This window comes from Bos javanicus, chromosome 15 (assembly GCF_032452875.1).
Source record: "Bos javanicus breed banteng chromosome 15, ARS-OSU_banteng_1.0, whole genome shotgun sequence".
NCBI lineage: Eukaryota > Metazoa > Chordata > Mammalia > Artiodactyla > Bovidae > Bos > Bos javanicus.
In genome coordinates this window covers 83,941,669-83,963,323 of record NC_083882.1, presented here as the reverse complement: position 1 = coordinate 83,963,323, position 21,655 = coordinate 83,941,669, and the positions used below count along the sequence as shown (strand labels likewise).

The following is a 21,655-nucleotide window of genomic DNA, read 5'->3' as shown; positions in this document are numbered from 1 at the left end:
TGAGAGAGGGAGAGGGTGGGAGGGCGTGAGAGTGCGGCGCTGAGCGTGGAGACCACCGTGTGTGGAATGGACAGCAGGGGGAGCTGCTCTGTGGTGCAGAGAGCCCAGAGCGTGTGCTTGTGGCCGCCTGGAGGGGTGGGAGGGGAGGGGGGTGCACGGGAGGTCTCAGAGGGAGGGGACACGTGTGCGCCTGTGGCCGGTTCACGCGGATACATGGCACACACCATCACAGTGCTGTAAAGTAATCGTCCTCCCGTTAAAAGTAAACTGAAGATATAAAAGACAGCGACTGTCTGACAGTGTGGTGGCCGTCACACTGTGGAGCCGCTCGGCTCGGCCTGGGTGTTAGTGACACCCAGGTCATAGGGAGCAGCTGAGACCCTCTGCAGCCGGTTGTGGGCGGTGAGGTGCGTGGGCTGGAGATGGGACCCCTGGAAGTCACTTTCACTAACAAGAGACTCTGAAAACTTGTCTTGAATGAATACATTCCAGGAGGATAACAACTTTTTTTTTTTTTTTTTTTTTAGTCTGTTTATTTAAAATACACTCTTTAGTACAGCAGTTAATTCACTGTCTACATATGCTGGAAGAATTGCAATGTGTTTGTCATTGGAGGAGCATTGCTGTTACAGATCTCTTAGAAATTCGGGCTCTAGACCTTCCTGAGTAGATGTCTTTCCCTCTTATAGAGCAAACGTAGAAAGAAAGACTTTACATATGCAAAAGACTTTTATATATAAAATATGTATACGTATACAAAATGTAGTATGTAGAGTGTATTTGAAAGAGTATACATATTCTTTGTGAATTCCACTTAACCAGTTCGTATTGCCAGGTCGCTAAAAGAAAGAGCAAAGATGCAAAAACATGATGGCTCGGATTTTTCATGGCTTCCAGTTTATGCATTTGGAGGCCATAGCATTTCTTCTGTGCGAGTTGTATGCCATGGGCAGTCTGCTGGATGCCTGGCGCCCCTCAGAGGTGACCTTTGACTTGCCACAGGAGTTACTGGTGCAGGCGTCTGAGGATGTGCTTGCCACCTGCGTGCGCCACCTTTCCGACATCATCCTGAAGGAGGACGGGCCGGGCCGGATGAGAGAAGACCTGATGGTGAGTGGCTGCCGTCCCCCCACCCTCCTCCTCCCGCGCCGGCAGGGCTGTGAGTGCCTCTGTGGTGTGTGTGCAGCACTGTCAACAGGAGAAGGTGTTCCTAGCCTGGTGCTTACTCTTCTTTTCTAGAATTTTTTACTGGTGACCTATTCATTTTCTTCTCACTTACTACCTGGGGGAAATGATGGCAAATGCTTCTCCCAGTTGGGTCCTGTGAGATTCCTGATCCAATAGGGAGAACACAGTGTGTGTTGTGAGCTCAGAAGTAACAGGTGAGAAGAGAGTACTCTTGCTTCTTTGGGCTTGAGTTTGATGTTTTTTAAGATTGTCTACTGTGTCTGCTGAGTGGTTTGAACATCAGACTATAGAACAGTTCCCAGGTCACATGTGAAACAAGAAGAGATGTTTGAAAGCTGGAGAAATTCCTGCCCCAGGAGCAGTGAGAGTGTGTGACATGCACCCGCTTTAGAAATTGTATCTTGAAGAGGTGCCTTTGAGTCTTTGCACACGGGGCCTATTTTCTCATCCAAGTGGCTGGCTGTCAGCAAAACATTGGTGATTCTGGTTCTGGCATCTGACACTGTCCAGTAAGGGCCTTTCAGGCTAGGTTATCACTCAGCTGAAACTGGCCATTTTCCTCATCTGTTTGTGCAGCTCCTGTTCCCCCCTGTTCAGTTCAGTTCCCCCTCGCACTTGAAGCTGGGGGTCGATGGTTATGTTTGGATATTTTGGAGGAGAAGAACCTTTGTGCTGAGACATCAATACGCTCCCAGTTCAGTAATTAGAATTATCCTAATCAATAGGAACCCTGGTGTTTTGGGTCAGAGGCCACAGTGTGTAGAGTGGCCGAGACCCAGGGCTTCTCTGGAGGGTCTTTCTCTGTTGATAGGTCTGGGATTCCCTACCCAGTCTAAGAAAAACGTGTAATATGACCAGGGAGTTTGCCTTAGTAAGACTTTTTTTCCTGTTCAATATGTCACCAAAATCTACCCTTCAGTCAAAATATATGGAGAAGTTTCCCGTATATATATTATTTACTTCACTCTTATTTAAATATAATTCAAATATTCCATCAGTCCACTGAGATACAGTATGTTCAGGTCTCTCTAAGCACACATATCATTATTAGCTTTCTTACTCTAAAAGGTCTTTATTTAACATTTTACTGTTTAGTTAATATCACCCTTGTATTTTTATGATTGAATAATTAAAACAGTGTTGCTTAAGTATTACGCTGAACATCCTCAATAAAGACACAGTAATGGTGCCTTGAGGTTTTAGTGAGTTCCAGGAGGAATCTTACTAGTAAGCTAACCAGGAGGACGATTTGAAAGTGCATTTAAAGTGTGTAGCAGGCTCTATGCTCCCTCGTCCTGCACGACCCTTCTGAGGAGGCAGAGCGCTGTCCCAGGGTGCAGGGCTGTGCGTCGGAGACGATGCAGACAGCAAAGGATTCGGTCACGTAGACACATGGTGATAGCGTGGTAAGCTTTGACGACATTCTTGATTTTTAGCATACTTTTGTGTATTTGTCAAACATATTTGTTGTCTACATTGACATGAAAGAATGCCTGATGTTGAAATTTAGAACTGCGACCTTCAACCTAGTGTGATTGGTAAGTGTGGGAGAAACGCAAGCATGAAGCCCTGTGACCATAACAATACTTGGAAAAGAAAGTCATCCAGAAAAACAAGGATGGTGTCTTGTGGGTGGCGGGATTGTGAGTCGGCTGCTCCGTGTTCCTGTTTGCTCGGGAGCACCCAGCTCATCCCTGTTATCACAGTGTACCTGCTGGCCAGCGCCCCTTTGACTTGCAGGAGTATCTGGAGGGAGATGATACAACTATGTGGTCACCCTAGTTTAGGCAGTGGCTGAGTTTTTCCAATGGCCGTGTCTTGTTTCGGAGGAAAAAGACAATTGTTTAATTAACAGGACAAAAAGAGAACCCCGCTGACACCGCCTTCATCCCGCTCGAGTTCGTTTTCCTTTGCCGTACTCTTACTGCAGAACCCATTCTCTTTGCAGGTGAAGTATGTTTTCACCTTAGGAGACGTCGCCCAGCTCTGTCCAGCCAGAGTGGACCAGAGGACCACCCTCCTGATTCTGTCTATCCTGGCCGCGTCTCCCAGCAGAGAGCCTCGTAAGGCCCTTGACGCGCCCCATGCCCTCTGCCCAGGGCCGGCCTGGCCCTGAGTGGTGCAGTAAGCCCCCCACCCCCTCGCCAGGGCCGGCCTCGCCTTGAGTGGTACAGAAAGCCCACCTCCCCTCCCTCCCCAGGGCCGGCGTGGCCCTGAGCGGTGCAGTAAGCACCCCTCACCTTCCCTCCCCGGGGCCTCGTCCTGAGCAGTGGTGCAGTAAGCCCCCCATCCCCTCCCCAGGGCTGGCCTCGCCCTGAGCGGTACAGTAAGCCCACCTCCCCTCCCTCCTGCAGGGCCCCAGGCACCCCCGGGCAGCAGTGTGGCCCCGGCCTCCCAGCCCCTCTCCCAGGTCCAGGGCGTGGTCATGCCCTCGGTGGTCAGAGCACATGCCGTCATCACCCTGGGTGAGTGAGGAGTCTTACTGGAGTCTCCAGTAAGCCAGTGATCTGAACCTGGCGGGCGCAGCCCTGCAGGGCCCTCACCGTCAGTACACGGGGGCTCCCGTGGTGCTTTTACACTCAGTCTGTCCATCAGATTTTTCTAAAATCTCAGAACTAAATAAGAGCAAAGTGTTCTCCAGGCCAAAAAAAAAAAGGTGCAGACACAAAACTCAGCAGCATCCTTTCCTCTCCTGACTGAACGAGAAGTGAAGGGAAGGACACAATCATGTTTGCCTAGCTCAGGTTTCAAGTTCATTACGAAACTTTTTACTTATATTGATTATGTGTATAATCAAAAATAAGTATCATCAGTTACATTTTATTGGTTATTTTCCAGGTAAGTCGAAAACTCTAAAATTCATATGTTGACCTTAGAAGAAGGCATTTGTACTGCCATAGATGAGTATCTCAGTGTGTCTGTCTCGTGTAACCTGGGGGTGGGGAGTGTATGTATTTTGAGCATCTTAATATTTAGTATGGGTCTGTCTGCCTTTGGCTTCTTTGTTTGTGATTGTTGATGTGATGTTTTAACTGTAACTAAATAAAATCCCTGGAAAGATCTAGCTGGAGAACCTGTGAGGCAGTGAATGAGAGTAGAGTTGGGGTCTGTCTCTCGGGGACAGGGAAGCTGTGCTTACAGCACGACGACCTCGCAAAGGAGAGCGTCCCCGTCCTGGTGCGGGAGCTGGAGGTAGGCATAGACGGGAACGTCCTCAACAACATTGTCATCGTCCTGTGTGACCTCTGCGTCCGCTACACGGCCCTGGTGGACAAATACATCCCCACCATCTGCACGTGTCTGAAGGACCCGAACCCGTTCGTCCGGAAGCAGGCGCTGCTCCTGCTCACGGGCCTCCTGCAGGTGTGCGTCGGGGCGGCCTGCCAGCGGCGGCCCCTGGTTGGGGTGGGGGGGGCGGGGGCGGGGTCTGAGCAGCGGAATAAGTGTGCGTCCTCTTCCTCTCTGCAGGAGGACTTTGTGAGGTGGAAGGGCTGCCTGTTCTTCCGTTTCGTCATCACGGTCGTGGACCCGAACCCAGAGGTCGCCAGGTGAGCCTCCTGCCTCGAACCAGGCAGCCGAGCGATTGGCCTAGTTTCTGGAAAGTTCTCTTTAAAATTGCTTTGGATTTGTGTCGTGTGGGATTTAGTGAGGTTTTGGCAGTTGCTAGATAATCAGTCAACTCTTAAAGTACTGAACTGCACAACAAAGCTTTAGTTTTCATTTAAGTTTAAAAACAAAAGCACCGTGGTCCTGGTGGCCTCAGGAGAAGCCCAGCCCCAAGCACACCTGCTGACGCTGCCCGTCCCAAGCAGAGGCGTGAGAGCAGGGCGAGCCGTGGCCACGCCAGCTGCTGGAGCAGAAGCTGTGCCCACAGCGTGACTTACAGTCGACTTCTAGTCCAGTAGCATAGGCTTCAGACTTTCCTCTAAGTGCAGAAACTAAGGAGGGCATTCTAGGAGTTAAGACAGAATTGCTCAGTGTGGAATGAGAGTGTACAGTTCACAGGGCTCCTTGGAGATGGGTATTTCCTGAGTATTAGAAGGAAAGAGAGTTGCCTTGCCACTTGTTCATTCTTGTCCTTTTGGAATTTTCTTAAAGATTTCTTTTCAAGGGGTTGAGGAATGATCTCACAGAATTTGCTAACCTCAGTTGTGTTACATGAATAATGCTGTTTAAAGCAAGTCTGTAATTGGAAAATAGAGTGTTGAATGAATGGCAGGAGCTCCCACAGTTCAAAAGCGGTCTTTACAAATTCAGTAACTCTAAATAGCATATAATAATGGGTCCCTCTGGTTCTAAATGGTCTTCCCTGGTTGCTCAGACAGTAAAGTATCAGCCTGAAATGCAGGAGACCCAGTTTGATGCCTGGGTCAGGAAGATCCCCTGGAGAAGTGAATGGCTACTCACTCCAGTATTTTTGCCTGGAGGATCCCATGGACAGAGGAGCCTGGCGGGCTACAGTCCACGGGGTCATAAAGAGTTGGACAGGACTGAGCAACTAACACTTTCACTTTTACTTGTTCTAAATATCGTCACCAGTGGTTTACTCTGGGCTCCATGGAAGAATTTCTGTTCGGTCTCCTTTGCGTATGTTTCTGCAAGGAGGAGCATTTACCTGACAAGCTGGGAGAAGGCTGGCGTGCTGATCAGCATGTCTAGAGCCATGTCGGAGGCTGAGGCTCCTGCGCTTCCTTTCTCTCTGCGTAAGTGGGGAAGGTGTTGGGCCGCTGCGCAGTGCCCTCTCACCTTCTCCGGCCAGGCCAGCCCCAGGCCCCGTGTGCCGTGGGGGCCCAAGAGCAGAGAGGGGCGCAGTGCACCGGCCCCTCCCGTGTGCATTACAGCCTCGATGGCTGTGCGGAGCATGCAGTGATGAAGTCAGAAGCCAGAGGGACACTAGAGGACAGGCAGGTGTCTCTGCAGAGTGCCTCTCGCCCATTTTAGCCCTGCCTTCTGAGTTGGTTTGAACCACGGCAAAATGTGGAGCGTGATTTGAAGAGCTTTGAAAAGCTAAATTAACCTGTCCATCTACTTTTAGGCCAAAGGTCAGGCCTATCTGCTTCCTTTATACATGTTAATTTTTCCATATGTGTCTGCTAGGACAGGTCTTCACAAGAGACTGTAGCGGCAGAACCCTGTGAATTTACTTTTGGTCTAGGTGGATTTCCTGACGATTCCAGCATTAGCAAAATTGTATGACTGTTTTTTAAATCAGTTTTTATTGGAGTATAGTTGATTGACAATGTTGTGTTTCTGCTGTACAGCAAAGCGACTCCGTTGATTGTACGTGTGTCCACTCTCTTTTAGACTCTTTCCCACACAGGCCATTAAAGAGCACGCAGCGTGTTCCCCACGCTACCAGCAGGCCCTTGTTTTGTACATAGTGGTGTGTGTGTCAGTCCCGGTTCAGTTCAGTCGCTCGGGCGTGTCCGACTCTTTGCGACCCCATGGACTGCAGCACGCCAGGCATCCCCCTCCATCACCAGCTCCCGGAGTTTACTCAAACTCATGTCCACTGAGTTGGTGATGCCATCCAACCATCTCATTCTCTGTCATCCCCTTCTCCTCCCGCCTTCAGTCTTTTCCTGATCCAGCATCAGGGTCTTTTCCAATGTCAATCCCAACCTCCCAATTTATCCCTCCCCTCCTTTCCCCCTTGGTAGCCATAAGTTTGTTTTCTCCATCTGTGGCTCTTCTTTTTGTAAATCAGTTCATTTGTAGCACTTTTTAGACTCCACCTGTGAGTGGTATCGTGATGTTTGTCTTTGTGTCTGGCTCCCTCACTGGTGTGACAATCTCCGGGTCCGTCCATGTTGTTGCAGGTGGCATTATTCCCTCCTTCTGGCTGAGTAATATTCCGTAGTATACATGCACCGAGTTATCTGTATCTGTTCCTCTGCTGTAATATTCCATAGTATATATGCACCGCATTACCTTTATCTGTTCCTCTGCTGATGGGCATTTAAGTCACTTCTGTGTCCCGGCTACTGTGCCCAGTACTACAGTGAACACTGGGGTGCATGTGTCTTTTCAGATTGTGGTTTCCTTGCGTGACATTTTGGATTGGTCCTAAAATATAAACCCCCAGTGTGGAGGCTACAAGCTTGTATGAGATGTACCCTGTCTGCCCACCAGGTGAGCCCTGCAGACAGCAGTCAGGATGATGGCCAGGCAACAGGTCGGCTTTCTCAGGGGGCAGGGCAGATGCTGCAGCTCTGCAGGAAGGCAGGGCTGGAAGGGGACTGCAGTGATGGGCCGGTGACGTAGAAAAGAAAGAAAAGCAGTGATTGCTCGATTTGGGAGAAAAGTGCACCACTGAGGATCCAGAGGGCTCCGTGCAGGACAGGTGAAGGGACGAGGGAGTCGGAGAGCTGTCGGAACACTGGGCGGCTCGTCGACCTCAGCGGAGGCTCCAGTGTTGTCACGGTGTCTGGGTCCCTGGAGTCGATGAAGCCGGGAGGACAGGAGGCTGTGTGGAACTGAAGGTGCTCTGAGAGACTGTCACAGGCTGGCCCGGCTCCTGGAGCAAGCCCCACAGCCTGGGCAGCTGAGGAGCAGCAGATCCTGCCCCTCCCTGCGTGGAGGTGACGCCTGAGGTGGGCACCAGCAAAGCGGTTTCCAGGGAGCCCCCCCCCGCCCCGTCCACAGGGGCCGCGTCCTCACGGGGAGGGAGGGGGGAGGGGGGAGGGGGGAAGGGGGGGGGGGGCTCCAGGACCTGTCTATAAGACGCTCACCCGTTCGCGAGAGCCTGGCCTTTGTGGGCCAGTCTCCTCCCAGATGTTCACCTCCTGATAGCACCCCCGTGAGGGCCTGGTTTCCAGCGCAGGAATTTGGGGAACACATACTGGTATGCATGCCCTAGCAGTGATGTTGGGGCTTGGAGTGGAGAAAATCAGGAAGCACTTAGCAAGCAGGTGAGGGTGAAACAGATACGTTCAGGAGTGGCCAGAGGAAAGGCTGAACCTGGTGACCCTAGGGGAGGACACGGGTTCTCCCCAGCAGCTGGCCCCCTCCCTTTCCCCCACGCCCTCCCAGCCACCTTTTGCTTCAGATCACTTTTGTCAACACATTCTGTGTGGTTTTGATAACATCTGCCCACCTGATGCGACACAGGCATCCTGGAGTCCGGGGTGTTCTTGTTTACTGGCATCCTTCCTGTCTCAGATGGCCTGAGGCCAAGGAGACACTCAGGGGACACTGGATGAGTCAGTGAGTGAAAATGCTTGAGGCGGAGGGTGGGCCTCATTCCCTGGGTCCTTGAAGGACAGCCCGCTTGCTGAGAAGAGGAGGGACGGAATGGGGAGCGGTCAGCATGTTGTGGGAGCAGGACCACAGCGCACATGACAAGATACAGGCGGCAAAGCAGACCTGGGACGTGAGCTCAGGTGACAGCAGGGAGGGCTGAGAGGCAGGGCCGTGGGTCCTGCTCACGGCCGTGGTCAGCATGGGCGGGGGTCAGCGCTGGGCGGCGGTCAGCGCGGGGGCAGGGCTCCATCCCCATCATGGCGGTGGTCAGCGCGGGGCGGCAGCCAGTGCGGGGCAGGGGTCCAACCCCATCACGGCCACGGTCAGCACAGGGAGGGGATTCATCCCTATCTTGGCCGCGGTCAGCGCGGGGCAGGGGTCCATCCCCATCTGCTCACGGTGGCGGTCAGCGCGGGGCTGGGGTCCATCCCCATCTGCTCACGGTGGTGGTCAGTGCGGGGCGAGGGTCCATCCCGCTCACGGCCGCAGTCAGCGCGGGGCGGGGGTCCATCCCCATCTGCTCACAGTGGTGGTCAGTGCGGGGCGAGGGTCCATCCTGCTCACGGCCGCAGTCAGCGCGGGGCGGGGGTCCATCCCCATCTGCTCACAGTGGTGGTCAGTGCGGGGCGAGGGTCCATCCTGCTCACGGCCGCAGTCAGCGCGGGGCGGGGGTCCATCCCCATCTGCTCACAGTGGTGGTCAGTGCAGGGCGAAGGTCCATCCCGCTCACGGCCGAGGTCAGCACGGGGCAGGGCTCCATCCCCATCTGCTCACAGTGGCGGTCAGTGCAGGGCGGGGGTCCATCCCCATCTGCTCACGGCCGGGGTCACTGCGGGCCAGGGGTCCATCCCCGTCCCAGCCCAAGGGCGTCCAGGTCAGGACTCTGAGTCATCCATGTGGCCTCCACCAAGTGGATACCAGCTTCAGAGTACCATGTGTGTAGGAAGACATCTGAAAGAAGAGGGACGTGTGTGTTTTCTGCTTGATCTAAGAAGGAAGTGACCACGCTGCTTGCCCCTTGAGCCTGTCGGGCTGATGAAGCGGAGATTTGGATTCTTAGTGCTCCTCGGGATGACTGCCCTTCGCTCTGTTTTTCACACGAGGTGGTTCCGCTGTGTGACGTCTTCAGTGTCCCTGACTTGGTGGTGTGTTGTGCGTGGTCCCAGTTCAGGGTCCTGGGGGTGAGAAGGGCAGGAGAAGGGGCCGGCCCCCGTGGGCACCATGGAGGACGCTGGTTTCGTGTGACTTTTCAGCTGACAGATGCCACACAGCCCCTCTTGGCGAGTCGGTCAGGCTGGCGGGCTATGTGTGTCCTCGTGTGCTCAAGGCGAGTCTCTCCCTGTGGGCCTGTCCGTGCGGCTGGGCGTCCTCCCTGCTCTGGACCTGCCCTCCGCCTGTGTCCAGACCCCGCGTGTCGTTTACATTCCTGTGGAGTTGACTCGTTCAGCTGGTTAAGCCGGTGATTCCCCAGGGTGCTTGCCCGTGTGTCCCTGCCTGTACCTACTCTTGACCTAAAGCAAATGCACCAGCATCTGACGTTGAACATCTGAAAGTCCAAGTCGCTCAGTCTTGTCCTGCTCTGTGTGACCCCGTGGACTGCAGTCCGTCAGGCTCCTCTGTCCGTGGGATTCTCCAGGCCAGAATACTGGAGTGGGTTGCCATGCCCTTCTCCAGGGGATCTTCCCGGCCCAGGGGTCTGACTCGACTTGGCAGCCTCCTCCCCGGGGATCCCCCTGAGCAGATGCCGCTTTAGCAGTTGTGTGCTCGAGGGTGCATCCGGTGAACAGTCCGAGGTCGCCGTTGGCAGCAGGTCACTGCCCTGTTGAGGTCTCTGAGTGGCCATCTCTGACTGGCTGCGGTGTGAGCTCTGAGCAGATTGACCATGTCCTGAGCCTGGAGGAGAGCTGCCGGGAGGGCTGTCGGGGGTCTTGTGCATCCCACGGCCAAGAGCAGCGCGTTCAGACTTGTCCCCCGTCCTTCCCCTGGGGGACGGGCTCCTGGCAGCCGGAGATTGCAGTCAGCTCAAGGTGTGAGGAAATGTGGGTCTGGTGGGGCACTGAGTCAGAGCCAGCCCACGCCCGGGTTGGCCCGGCCTGGACACCCGCCCTGTCCTCGAGCATCTGCTCGGGGGGCTGTGGGTGCTGCCCTGTGGCCCTTTGCCGCCTGGGTTGAGCGGTGGCCGCCTGTGGACGGTCCTGTCTGCCCACTCGTGGGTTTCGTGTTGGTCCTCAGGAGAGTTCAGGCTGAGGCAGGAGGCCTCGGGTGGTCATGGCCGGCAGGTCCACCTGAAGGGGCAGCTTAGGGGGCTCCTGCATGACAGGTGTGGCTGACTGACGGTGGGTGGTGAGCTTGCAAGCACAGGTTGGGTTCACAGGGGAGCCTGGGTTCACAGGGCAGGCCCGGCCCTGGAGCCGCGTGTGCCGGAGAGCCGGTGCCCCCATCGTGGCCTCTGCGGGAAGGCTCCTGGGGGCCTGTGAGGCATCCGCGGCGTCACCCGGCCCCGTCCCTTCTCCGCAGCACCGGGGAGGTCTGCCTGGTGCATCTGCTCCTGAAGAGGAACCCGACCATATTCTACCAGCACTTCATTGAATGCATCTTCCATTTCACCGGCTATGAGAAGCACGAAAGTTTCAATAGGTTCCCCCAGTCAGACAGGTCAGTGCCGAGGCGGGGGTGGTGCGGAGGGCCCGGGGGCAGCATCACCACCAGGCACGGCGGCCCCTGGCGGGTGGCCCAGGGGAGAGAGGGCCTCCAGCCTCGCCGAGGGGCTGTGCCTAGATGGTCCTGCTCTGTCCCAGAGAGAAGCGGCTCTTCTCCCTGAAGGGGGGTAAGAACAGGGAGAGAAGGATGAGGATATACAAGTTCCTCTTGGAACACTTCACGGACGAGCAGCGGTTCAACATCACTTCCAGAATCTTCGAAAACGTCCTGGGTAGGACCGGGCAGAGGGGGGATAAAGCGTGTGGAGGGAACTGCTGAGTAGCTGGGGGCCCAGCCGCCCTGCAGCCCAGGGGCCCCGGTGTCCTCGGCCGTCGGCCCGACGTCCCGACCCCGAAGCCTTCGGCCGTTGGCCTGACGTCCTGACCCCGGCACCCTCTGCCGTCCGCCTGACGTCCCAATCCCGACGTCCCGACCCTGACACCCTCAGCCATCAGCATGACGTCCTGACCCCAACGCCCTCAGCCATCGGCCCAACGTCCTGACCCCGACGCCCTCGGCCCGACGTCCTGATCCCCACGCCCTCCGCCGTTGGCCCGATGTCCTGACCCTGGTGTCCTAGGCCATCGGTCTGACGTCCTGACCCGGACTTCCTGACCCCGACGCCCTCGGCTGTCAACCCGACATCCTGATCCCGATGCCCTCTGCCGTTGGCCTGATGTCCTGACCCTGGTGTCCTAGGCCATCGGCCCGACATCCTAACCCTGGCGCCCTCTGCCATCCGCCTGACGTCCCAATCCTAACGTCCTGACCCCGTCGCCCTCAGCCATCAGCCCTGCCCTCAGGCCGGCAGGCCACTGCCCCCAATCCATGCCCAGCACCACCCGCCCTGACTGTGGGCAGCAGTTCTCAGGGTCCGCCTCTGCTTCCTCCAGCCTGCTTCGCTGACGGCGACCTGCCCCTGGACATGGAAGCCAGCGAGCTGCTCTCGGACACGTTTGAAGTGCTCAGCTCGAAGGAGATCAGGCTGCAGGTGCTCAGGGCCAGAGCAGACAGGGACCAGCTGGGGGAGGAGGAGGAGCTGGCCCCTGCCAGAGCGGCCCTGCAGGAGTCGCAGAAGAAGCTCCTCTCGCAGGTGAGTGTGTTGCTCCCAGAGGGCCGGATGCCCTGTCCCGGGCTCTCCTGAGGCCCCCTCCAGCCTCACCTGAACACCCACCCTGCTCGGGGCTCTTCTCTGCCTGCGCCTGTGGCTCCGGTGGCTCGCGTGTGCCTGGCCCTGGTGTTGTGTCTGTGCACGTTACACCCACTGACGATATCTTTAGTAAGTGGGTGGGAGGTCACCTGTCACCTTCTGGGTAAATTCTCGATGCCCATGTGCGCCCTGGCCCACAGCCCCCCGCCCTGCAGCCCACTGGCTCTGGTCTCCGAGGGGCCACGCCTCCACCTGCGGGGCCTCTCCCCACCCAGCCTTCCCTGTGCTGCCTGCCCAACCAGAGTCCCCCAGACACACACCCTGCCCTGCCCCTTCACTCCCGGGCACTCCCACGGCCCTCACACCTTGCCAGTCTCATGTTGTGACACACAGCCTGTCTGGAAGTAGCTGGAGGCGTGAGCTCTTGGCCCCGTTTCTGTCGCCTGGGAGGTTAGCCTGGTGCCAGTGCAGAGAAGGTATTGGATGGTGTTTGTGGAGTGAATGCGTTTAAGCCACTTTTTAAGGCTCTCCCTAACTTAGCCTCTACTCAGACTCATCTTTATTAAATTATTTTAGTCTTGGTCCTCCTGTTTCAAGAACTCTGGTAAGTCTTTAGAAATGAGTGGATTACAAGTAAATAACATATACTGCTGCTGCTGCTGCTAAGTCGCTTCAGTCGTGTCCGACTCTGTGTGACCCCGTACACGGCAGCCCACCAGGCTCCCCCGTCCCTGGGATTCTCCAGGCAAGAGTACTGGAGTGGGGTGCCATTGTCTTCATATATACTAGTGACTTTAAATGAGAAAAGAATGATCTTCAGGTTCTGAAGGACAGTCTGGCGTGCGTGGGCCAGTGCAGTGCGTTGTGTCTACTTCTCAGAGATTTGCCGCAGACATTTGTGCTTGGCGCTCATTCTTGGTAAAGGCAGTGTGTGACTACCCGGCAGATCTTCCCCTGTGTGCAGAGATTCAGAGAGGGACCCACACCCTCTCCAGGCCCAGCCCCTCCCGTGCCACCCCACATGCAGGGACACGGGTGTGCTCGTGCGGCAGGGCCGAGCCCCCTCTCATCTCGTGGAGGAGCCCGGGGTGCAGCCGGGCTGTGTGATGGGCTCGTGGGAAGGCTGGGAGCTCGTTTTCAGTCCTTCATTCAGTTGACCCTTGAGCAGGCAGGGGGTGGGGGTGCCAGCTCCTTCCTTCCCACACAGGTGAGGCTCTGTACTTACAGACGGGGCTGGTCAAGGCTCTACTGTATTTCTAGTTCTTTCTTCTTGTTTAGGAATAAGACTAGTACGTGTCTGCCTCCTGCTTTACACCATTTTGCAGTGATGGTTTCCTAGTCTCCCCAGCTGAGGTAACTTCCTCTCCAGTCTTCAGAATGACACCAAAAATAAAAAGTAAACTTGACATCATGCTCGAGATGGGCCATGCAAGAACTAGGTGAAGGGAACACGTTTGTCTTTCAGAACTTCATGCATCTGAAACAGCCTTCTTTTGTTACCACAGGTTCAAAAGAGGAATTTAATAGAAATGATTATTCCAATTATCGCCTCCCTGAAGTCTGCCCTAGAAAAGAACAAGATCCCAGCTCTGCGAGAACTCATGCTCTACCTCAGGGTAAGAGGCCTCAGGCTGTGTGATTGCCCCCCGCCCCCCAGCCCCCAGTGGTCACTCAGGACCCCACAGTCCTGACCATGGGTCCAGTGTGGCTTGGAGCAGGGCCCCAGGCTGGCCTTTGACTGGGAGAGAAGACCTCTGGTCCCCCAGAAGCTATCTCTGCCTTTCCCGGGGAGTTGGGTCTGTGTCCTTACTGACCGTTAGGTTCAGGTTTGAAGTTTCTCAGCTGCGGCCACAAACAGGCCCCCGTATTGGTTCAGTCTGCATGGGGTGAAGTGGAGGTGCTCATCGCTGACGGGAGCTCACCCCCGGCTCTGTGTCTGGGTTCCAGTCGGGGGTGCTGCTCAGAGCAGCAGCCTTTCTGCCTCCTGGCCCTGGGCTCCCGAGGGGACACATGCAGACCAAGAGTGCACAGAAATGAGGTCTCAGACCTTCCTATCGAGTCTTTCAGTCATGCAGAAACACAGCATTTCCCCTTTTCGTTTATGCTGCTGTTTCCTTCCTCAAAAAATGCTCAGATTCCTTATTTCCCAAGAAGGGCTGTGGCAGGATTACATCGAATACAGTTTTCCAATACATCTTCATCCTACAGAAGTGAAGGTGGGAAAGGCTGAGTGTGGAGAAAATGAGGAGTTTAGGTCACTCACACTGTCCTTGCCCCGGTGAACCTCAGAAAGGAATAAAATCTTGGGTAGCCCCCTGAAACACACGCAGACAGGGAGACCTAGCGTCTGGGCACGCTCGAGCAGGGCTGTGCGCCCGGCTTTGTGTGGACCCTGTCGGAGCAGCCCCCGCGGTTCTTGCCTGCACCTGGGAGCCCCCTGGTTGCCCGAGGCCTGGGAGGGCTCCTCCCTAGTGGTTGGGCCAGGTAGATCTTCCCTGCCTCCAGTAGTTAGGAAAAGTGGCTTCTTCCTCAACGGCACAGAGGCTGGGTCCCCACCTTCGACGTTAGCCCTGGTGTGCTCACAGCCTCTGTCACTTCATGAGGAGACGCACAGATGGCCCCAAGCCTCAGCTGCATCCTGAGAAAGCCGGTGTGGACAGCTCCCCGTGCCCAGTCTAGCCAGGATGCCGTGTGCTGCCCGCCTGCCAGCCTCCCGCTGGGATTCCTGAGACAGGTCCCACAGCCCTGCAGCCGCAGACAGTTCTGAGCCCTGATGGGGGCTGCTTCCAGCCAAAGTTCTAGGGGTCCATGGTGCCTCGCAAGTGTTCAGGAAGCTTCCAGGAGATCAGGCTCCTGTGGTCAGCACAGGTGCAGTTGGCACTTCCTGGGAGAGTGGCGTCAGGTTCGCTGGTGGGTCAATGGAGCGGAAACCGTCTGCTCTGAGCATGCGTCCTGCCATGTTCTAGTCGTGATCAGCTTGTGGGGAGGAGCCTGTGCACCGGCTCAGGGCGCTCAGGGATGCCGCGGTCCATTCTAGGAGGTGATGCAGGATTACGGAGATGAAGTCCAGGACTTCTTCACAGTTGACAAGCAGCTGGCCGCAGAACTCGAGTACGACATGAGGCGCTACCAGGAGCAGCTGGCTGAGCAGCAGCAGCCGGTGAGGCGGGCGGCCCCGGGCGCCGCGGGGCACAGAGCGGCCGGTGGGAGGCGGCCCTGCCCCCATCTGCCCAGTGTCACCCCGCACCCACCTTGGTGGCCTCCTGTCTCAGGGGGCACCGTCAGCGAGGGCCTTCCCTGTCACCCCTACCCTGCTGGAAAGTCACTGCGTCCCAGTGAGGGAGGGAGGTGTGCCTCTTCCCAGACAGCGCTGACCCTGATGGGGTCCTGGCTCCTTTGGTGGCAGAGAGCGCAGTCTCCCCGAGCCCCTCCTTGGGGTGGCTGCTCCCCCGGAAGCCTGGACAGCCCCATGGGCTCTGTGCCAGGCAGTGCTGGGAGCCCGGGTCTGACATGGTTTTGAAGTGAGTTCCTCTGGGCCTCCGAAGTGCTGGGAGATGTGCTCTTTAATTCTTTTCTGTGACAGGTTCTGAGCTTGGAAACAATTCCAGCTCCTGCTTGCCGAGAAAAAGACCCTGTGGCTGCCGCCGCGGACCAGCCGTTCACGCCCAGGCCCCACGCTGCGCACACGGCCGCACCCCTGTCTCTGGTGCCCAAGGACAGGTGTGCGGCGCCGGCTCAGCTCGTTGCAGGGGCGGCCCCCGGCACCCATGGGCGGGGACCAAGGAGCAGGAGGGCGCGTCCGCCTCCGTGCCTCACGGTGTCTTTGCGCCAACAGGCCCGTGTCGGCGAGCACCATGGACATCCTGAGTTCCGTCAAGAAGGTCGTCGAATCGCGCCGCTGGCACAGTAGCCGGACCACGGGTCCGCTGCCCTCGGACAGTCGTCCTGAGAGCCCTGGTGAGCCCCGTATGCGCCCACTGGCGGCCCCGGAGCTCAGGAGACCTGGGCCCTCCCCTGTCCCCGTCAGGCACTTCTGTCTGTCGTCTAAACGAGCCACTGGGACAGGCCCGGGGTCGGAGGGTGTCCAGCAGCCCTGCTCACAGTGGACGGTCTGGAGGGCAGGGTGAGGCCAACGCAGCCGGCAGCGAGGGGCGTGAGGAGGAGGGTGTGAGCGCGGCTGGCAGCGAGGGGCATGAGGAGGGGGGCGTGCGCGCGGCTGGCAGCGAGGGGCGTGAGGAGGGGGGCGTGCGCGCGGCTGGCAGCGAGGGGCAAGAGGGCGGCGTGAGCGAGGCTGGCAGCGAGGGGCGTGAGGAGGAGGGTGTGAGCGCGGCTGGCAGCGAGGGGCGTGTGGAGGGGGGCGTGCGTGCGGCTGGCAGCGAGGGGCGAGAGGAGTGGGGCATGAGCGCGGCTGGCAGCGAGGGGCGTGTGGAGGGGGGCGTGAGCGCGGCCCAGCAAGGGGCGAGAGGAGGACGGCGTGAGCGTGAGGAGGAGGGTGTGAGCGCGGCTGGCAGCGAGGGGCAGGCGAGAGGAGGGCGGGCGCGCCGCCAGCAGCGAGCGGCAGGAGGAGGGGGGAGGAGGGCATGCGTGCGGCCCAGGGAGGGGAGCGAGGAGGAGGGGGGCATGCGCGCGGCCGTCCAGGGTCTCCGCGCTGGGCAGGGAGGGGCCGGGGGCTCTCGTCGGCCTCGCTCGGGCCTTGGTGGCCATGGAGCAGGGCTAACCTGCCTGTCCGTGAAAACGTAGGTATTTTTCACCTTTCCGAAACCAATCATGTCACAGTGAACATTGGAATGTAGTCTTGTATGTGTATGATCTTCAAGATTAATTCCCACGAGTATTTTTTAAACTTCTGATGGTGTAAGACCGTTGTTTCTTGTTCCTTTCACGAGAATTCCCACCTTGGCCCACGAGAGTCCACATCCTACAGAGAACCGGGTTCATAATATATCCCATTTTCTCTGCTGAGCTGTAGGCCAAAAATTTTAATTTCATTTGTTTGAATCCTAGTGAGAAAGGCCATGGTTTCTCATGCTCATCATTTGTGTGTATCTTTCTGATTACCTCTTTATAAAAACTTTATTTGGGACATTGAGTGTACTGTGTATCTTGCAAATGTTTTTTCTCCTTGGCATGTTTTGTTTCTGGGGCTGTTTGGGTTTTTGGAGAGGTAATGCTGTCCCCTTTCCTCCCAGTGCCCGTGCGGGTCTTGGAGCTGGAGTCCAGTGGAGCTGACCCGGAGTCCAGTGGAGCTGTTGACCTCGAAACAAAACGAGGGATCAGCACCCCTGAGCGTAAGTAGTCTGCGGGCACGAGCAAGTCTCCTGACTCGGCAGCGGGTACCACGTGTGCAGGGGTCCCAGCACAGTTCCCTCATGCATGTCATGGGGCGTGTGGTCACACTGAATGCCCCTGAGTGACTGTGATGGTGCTGCTGACTGGGCACAGCTGACCGAGGCTCCTTCCAGGTGCTGCCAGTGGATGTGAGGGATTTTCAGCGCTAGATTTAATTGAACAAGGGGCAGTGGGATAGCAGGTCCCTCCTTGGTGGTGAGTCAGCTGCAGAGGCGCCGCCACCTGGCCATGCTGGGCTGTGCGAAGGGCTCCGAGCCCTGTCCGCGGTCCACACAGCAGCGGTGAGGGGCGGGAGGGGCTCCCAGGCCTGTGGCACCGCGGATGCACCAGCAGACCTGACCCCCGGCCAGGAAGGTCTCCCCAGACCTCAGTGGTCGCAGCACAGGGAGCACGTGGAGCCTGGCCGTCTGGAGGGTGTGGTGAGAGCACAGCTAATTGGGACGGGACAGGCGGGGCGTCCCCGGGCGGTAGCACCCGCTCTCAGGTGTGGCCCAGGCCGAGGAGCGCACAGGGCTCTGGACACAGACGGCCCTGGGCGGGGAGGGAGCCCCACCAGCGTACGACAGCGGGGGCTCCGTGTCCTCAGCACTCAGATTGTCCTGACCGAGCACCGAGTGAGGGCTTATCCCCAGTGACCTGCTTTAAACCCGGCAACTCCCCTGAGGGCGGTACCTATCTCCCTTCTAGAGAAAGAGGTTCTCAGTTTAGCTCGCGCTGGGATGCAAAGCCCAAGTTGGACCAGGTGGGAGGGTGGGTGGCAGTGAGCAGGGGGCAGCCAGCAGGGCGGCATCTTCCGGGCGCCCAGGAGGAGCGGCAGGAGCAGGGGTCTTGAGGGGCTCTGAGTGCGGTGGGGCCTCGGGGGGCTGGGGAGGAGCCGTGAGCGGCAGCACTCAGAAGGCCGTCAGGGCTGGGAACCCAGGGAGGGAGGCAGGCCCTGGCCCCACCGTGCGCCTGCTCTTGTTCAGCTTCTCCCCTGAAGGCCTTTGTTACCCTTCCACTGAACATTCCCCCTTCCAGAGACCATCCCAAATGTCACTTTTGGCTCGGAAATCAGCTACATCGTGTCACCGGGCCAGTCGCTTCCCCTCCAGAGCAGGAGCAGGAGGCGCGCCCCAGGAAGCCGGCGGGGCTCAAGAGCTGCAGGCCAGGGGGACAACGTTCTGTGTCTGTCACTGCCCGACATGCCGTAAGTCCCCAGTCCCTGCCCAGAACGGTCCCATCTGAGGGCTGGGGCCCCGCGTGACGTGTGCATTCCCCCACAGGCCCCCGCAGACTTCCCAGTGGAACGTGAAATCTCCCTCCAGAAGCGAGGACCGCAGCGCATCCAGGAGGCCACGCCGCCAGGCCTCCAAGAAGAGGGCCAAGTGACCACCTCTCCCGGGAGTTCTCACCTGGAGCCCCGGGACCACCCACCTGTTCACCTCTGTGGCTGGTCAATACCTGGTTAAGAACTGTAACACGCCAGGGAAATGCCTTACGTATTTAATACGGACTTAAATATCCAAAAACATCCAGCTCATCCTAATAAACTCTATGCTGGTCCCAATCCAGAACGTTGTCTCTTAGAAGTCCTGCTTCTGTTAGCTGTTTTCCAGTTCCTTATAGTAAGGACACTGCTTCCTGTATCTGTTATCCAGACTGTAATATTTTTTCTATTGTTATTAAATTGCAAACTTTTTAAAGCTTCTTCCAATGCACAAAGGTTAAGCATGAGTCCAAGCTCCGAGTGTTTTTAGCACAGTGTTTTTATTGGTAGTCATTTAACTGACAAAGTGTTGGAGGAGAATAAAACCAGATCTCTCCTGTTCGGGAAAAGGGACCCACACCTTTAAGTTTCAGGCCGTCTGCCTCCTCACAGCAGCGGTCTTGGCATAGACTGCAGTCCCTGCTAGGAGAACTCTGTTTCTTACCAGAGTGACAGGAGCAGTGCTTTATGTCCAGTCCCGGGGGTGTCCCTGCGGCGCAGGGGCCTTAGGTTCCGGGCCCACTTAACACTGGTGGGCGTGCGCTCTGTCCAGGAGCGAGCAGAGAGAAACAGGGTCGGCCCAGGGTTCATCCTGGATCTGCAGAAGCAAAAGCACAGGGTTTCTGTCCATGCTGCACGGGGAGTGCTGGTAGGTTGAGAGCGTCGAGGCTGTCCTAACCCCGGCTTCCCTGCTCATCTGTGTGAGCAGTCGTGTGTGCACATGTCTTCACAGCACACTCTGCGTGTGTGCACGGCGGGGTCAGAGGGCAGCCCCCGAGGGATGCCCTCGCCCCCGTCCGGCGCTTCAGACCCAGGGCACACCTGACACGACGCAAGGAGGAGGCAAGTGAAGAGGCCCTGCTCCCACTTGTGTTTGTAAAGCTTTCACAAATGAGGTTTAACAGACACCGAGTGCAGGTGTGTTAGCACGAGTCTGCGGCACCCGGCTCAGCTGCAGCCAAGGCCACAGCAGCGGGTGTGCCGGCCTCCAAGCTCCAGCCACGTCTACATCGTAAAGTCTCACGAGGCTTCTTTTCTGTCTGCAGCGACCTCCCCGACGCATGTCACTGCCCTCTCCTCTGTCAGAGCTGGGGCACGGGCCGGAGGCTTTAGGGTCCATGAAGTCCACCTCATCACGGAGCTGCCCCCAAGACAGAGGGCACCTCTGTCCCCACCGAGCAGAGCTGAGGGGGAAGGGCCGTCTCAGGCTGTGCTTTCGAGTCACACACTCGGAGAAGACGCTCCCCCAGCACCACGAGGGGCTGCCCTCTGCTGCTGCCAGTCCTCGTGGCAGAGTGCCCACACGCTCAGGAAAGAAAGGTCAGCGTTGTCTCAAGTGCTGAACTAAACACCAAAGCATACGAGGTGGCGACACTGAACGTAATGATGGCTGTGTCCTTCCCTGTGAGAGCCAGTGACACAGGCGTGAGGGCGCCTTCTGTGAAGCCGGGTGTGAGCACAGCAGCGCATCTGAGGCCAGGAGCGCCTGCTTGCAAGGAACAAAGGCCTCTGCAAGGCGTCCCTGATGCCCCTCGAAGCAGGCAGCATGTCGGGTGGCGAGAACTTTGTCAGTGTCAGGAAACTGCCCTGGACTTGGGCTCACGCTTCACCCCCGTCAGCTGGGCCACCGCCCAAGCCCCTCCTGCCACAGAGCAGCCTGCCGGGAGGTGAGGCGGAGCCTGCCCTGTCTCACTGCAGAGAGGGAACGGGGGTCACTGTCCTTAAGCAGATGGAAACGGGGTTGGCAGATTCGATTCAGAACTGCCTTTGCCCCTGGACGGTCTGATGAACCGCATGAGAAAGTAGAGGGCGTTTAGAGGCCAGAGAGCAGGCTGCTGTGTTTTCTGAGTCAGAGCCACAGAGCTCGGAATTGGGGAAGCCAGGCCGAGGGGCCACACAGAGGACCTTTCCCCTCCCAGCCCCCTTGGCACTACCCAGGCGGACCCACGTGGTGTGTGAACCACACGGGCAGGGCTGGTCCGCCCTTGCCAGCGTTGGGCATCAGGTGGGCCGGGGTGGGCCAGCTGACCTGGGCACTCGGGAGCCCGCCACTCTGAGTGGGCCTTAGAAGGCAGCCGATGACTGCAGGGCCTGGTGGGCAGGAGGGAGCCTGACACCACCCACTCCACGCAGCGTGCTCGCTCGCTCGGGAATGGCAGCGAGACCTGCGCACCAGATCCCTCTGGAGCACGCACATCTCTCTCCTGGGACCCGCTGGGTTTTTGGGGGACATCACCTTCCCTGCTGGTGACAGAGGTCTCCAGGCCTCCTCTCCTCCTCACCTGTCCTGACGTCATTAACTGTCCAGCTCCCCTGGGTTCTTGCAGCTGAAGCCAAGCAGCGGAGCCAAGTGAGGCCCGACAGTCCCCAGCAGTGCCCGGGGCACACTGCTCATGCCTGACAGGCCCGGCATTCCCCGCTCTGATCGTGGCTGACGAAGTAGCCCCGTGTGTAGGCACAGCAGACGCCCCTGTGATGAGGGTCAGGACGGCCAGGACCCCGACGGTGCTGCCAGTGTTGGGGTCAGCTGGAGAAGGGGAGGGGTGAGAAGACGCTGTCCC

At 57.5% G+C, this 21,655-nt stretch overlaps 1 protein-coding gene across 8 annotated transcripts in view; it reads left to right on the top strand.

Moving 5' to 3' along the window:
* Positions 1–19,336, top strand: part of NCAPD3 (non-SMC condensin II complex subunit D3) — a 60,877-nt gene extending 41,541 nt beyond the window's left edge. For all 8 annotated transcript variants that reach the window (XM_061381662.1, XM_061381661.1, XM_061381660.1 and 5 more), the window contains 15 exons: positions 1,003–1,110; positions 3,137–3,251; positions 3,543–3,653; positions 4,313–4,551; positions 4,657–4,736; positions 10,948–11,085; positions 11,229–11,362; positions 12,024–12,223; positions 13,786–13,896; positions 15,318–15,440; positions 15,864–16,000; positions 16,116–16,237; positions 17,470–17,568; positions 18,647–18,815; positions 18,892–19,336. In XM_061381662.1, the coding sequence (XP_061237646.1) occupies positions 1,003–1,110; positions 3,137–3,251; positions 3,543–3,653; positions 4,313–4,551; positions 4,657–4,736; positions 10,948–11,085; positions 11,229–11,362; positions 12,024–12,223; positions 13,786–13,896; positions 15,318–15,440; positions 15,864–16,000; positions 16,116–16,237; positions 17,470–17,568; positions 18,647–18,815; positions 18,892–18,997 (1,992 nt within the window). In that variant the 3' untranslated portion in view covers positions 18,998–19,336. The remainder of the gene's footprint in view (positions 1–1,002; positions 1,111–3,136; positions 3,252–3,542; positions 3,654–4,312; positions 4,552–4,656; positions 4,737–10,947; positions 11,086–11,228; positions 11,363–12,023; positions 12,224–13,785; positions 13,897–15,317; positions 15,441–15,863; positions 16,001–16,115; positions 16,238–17,469; positions 17,569–18,646; positions 18,816–18,891) is intronic.
* Positions 19,337–21,655: the final 2,319 nt, after the last annotated feature.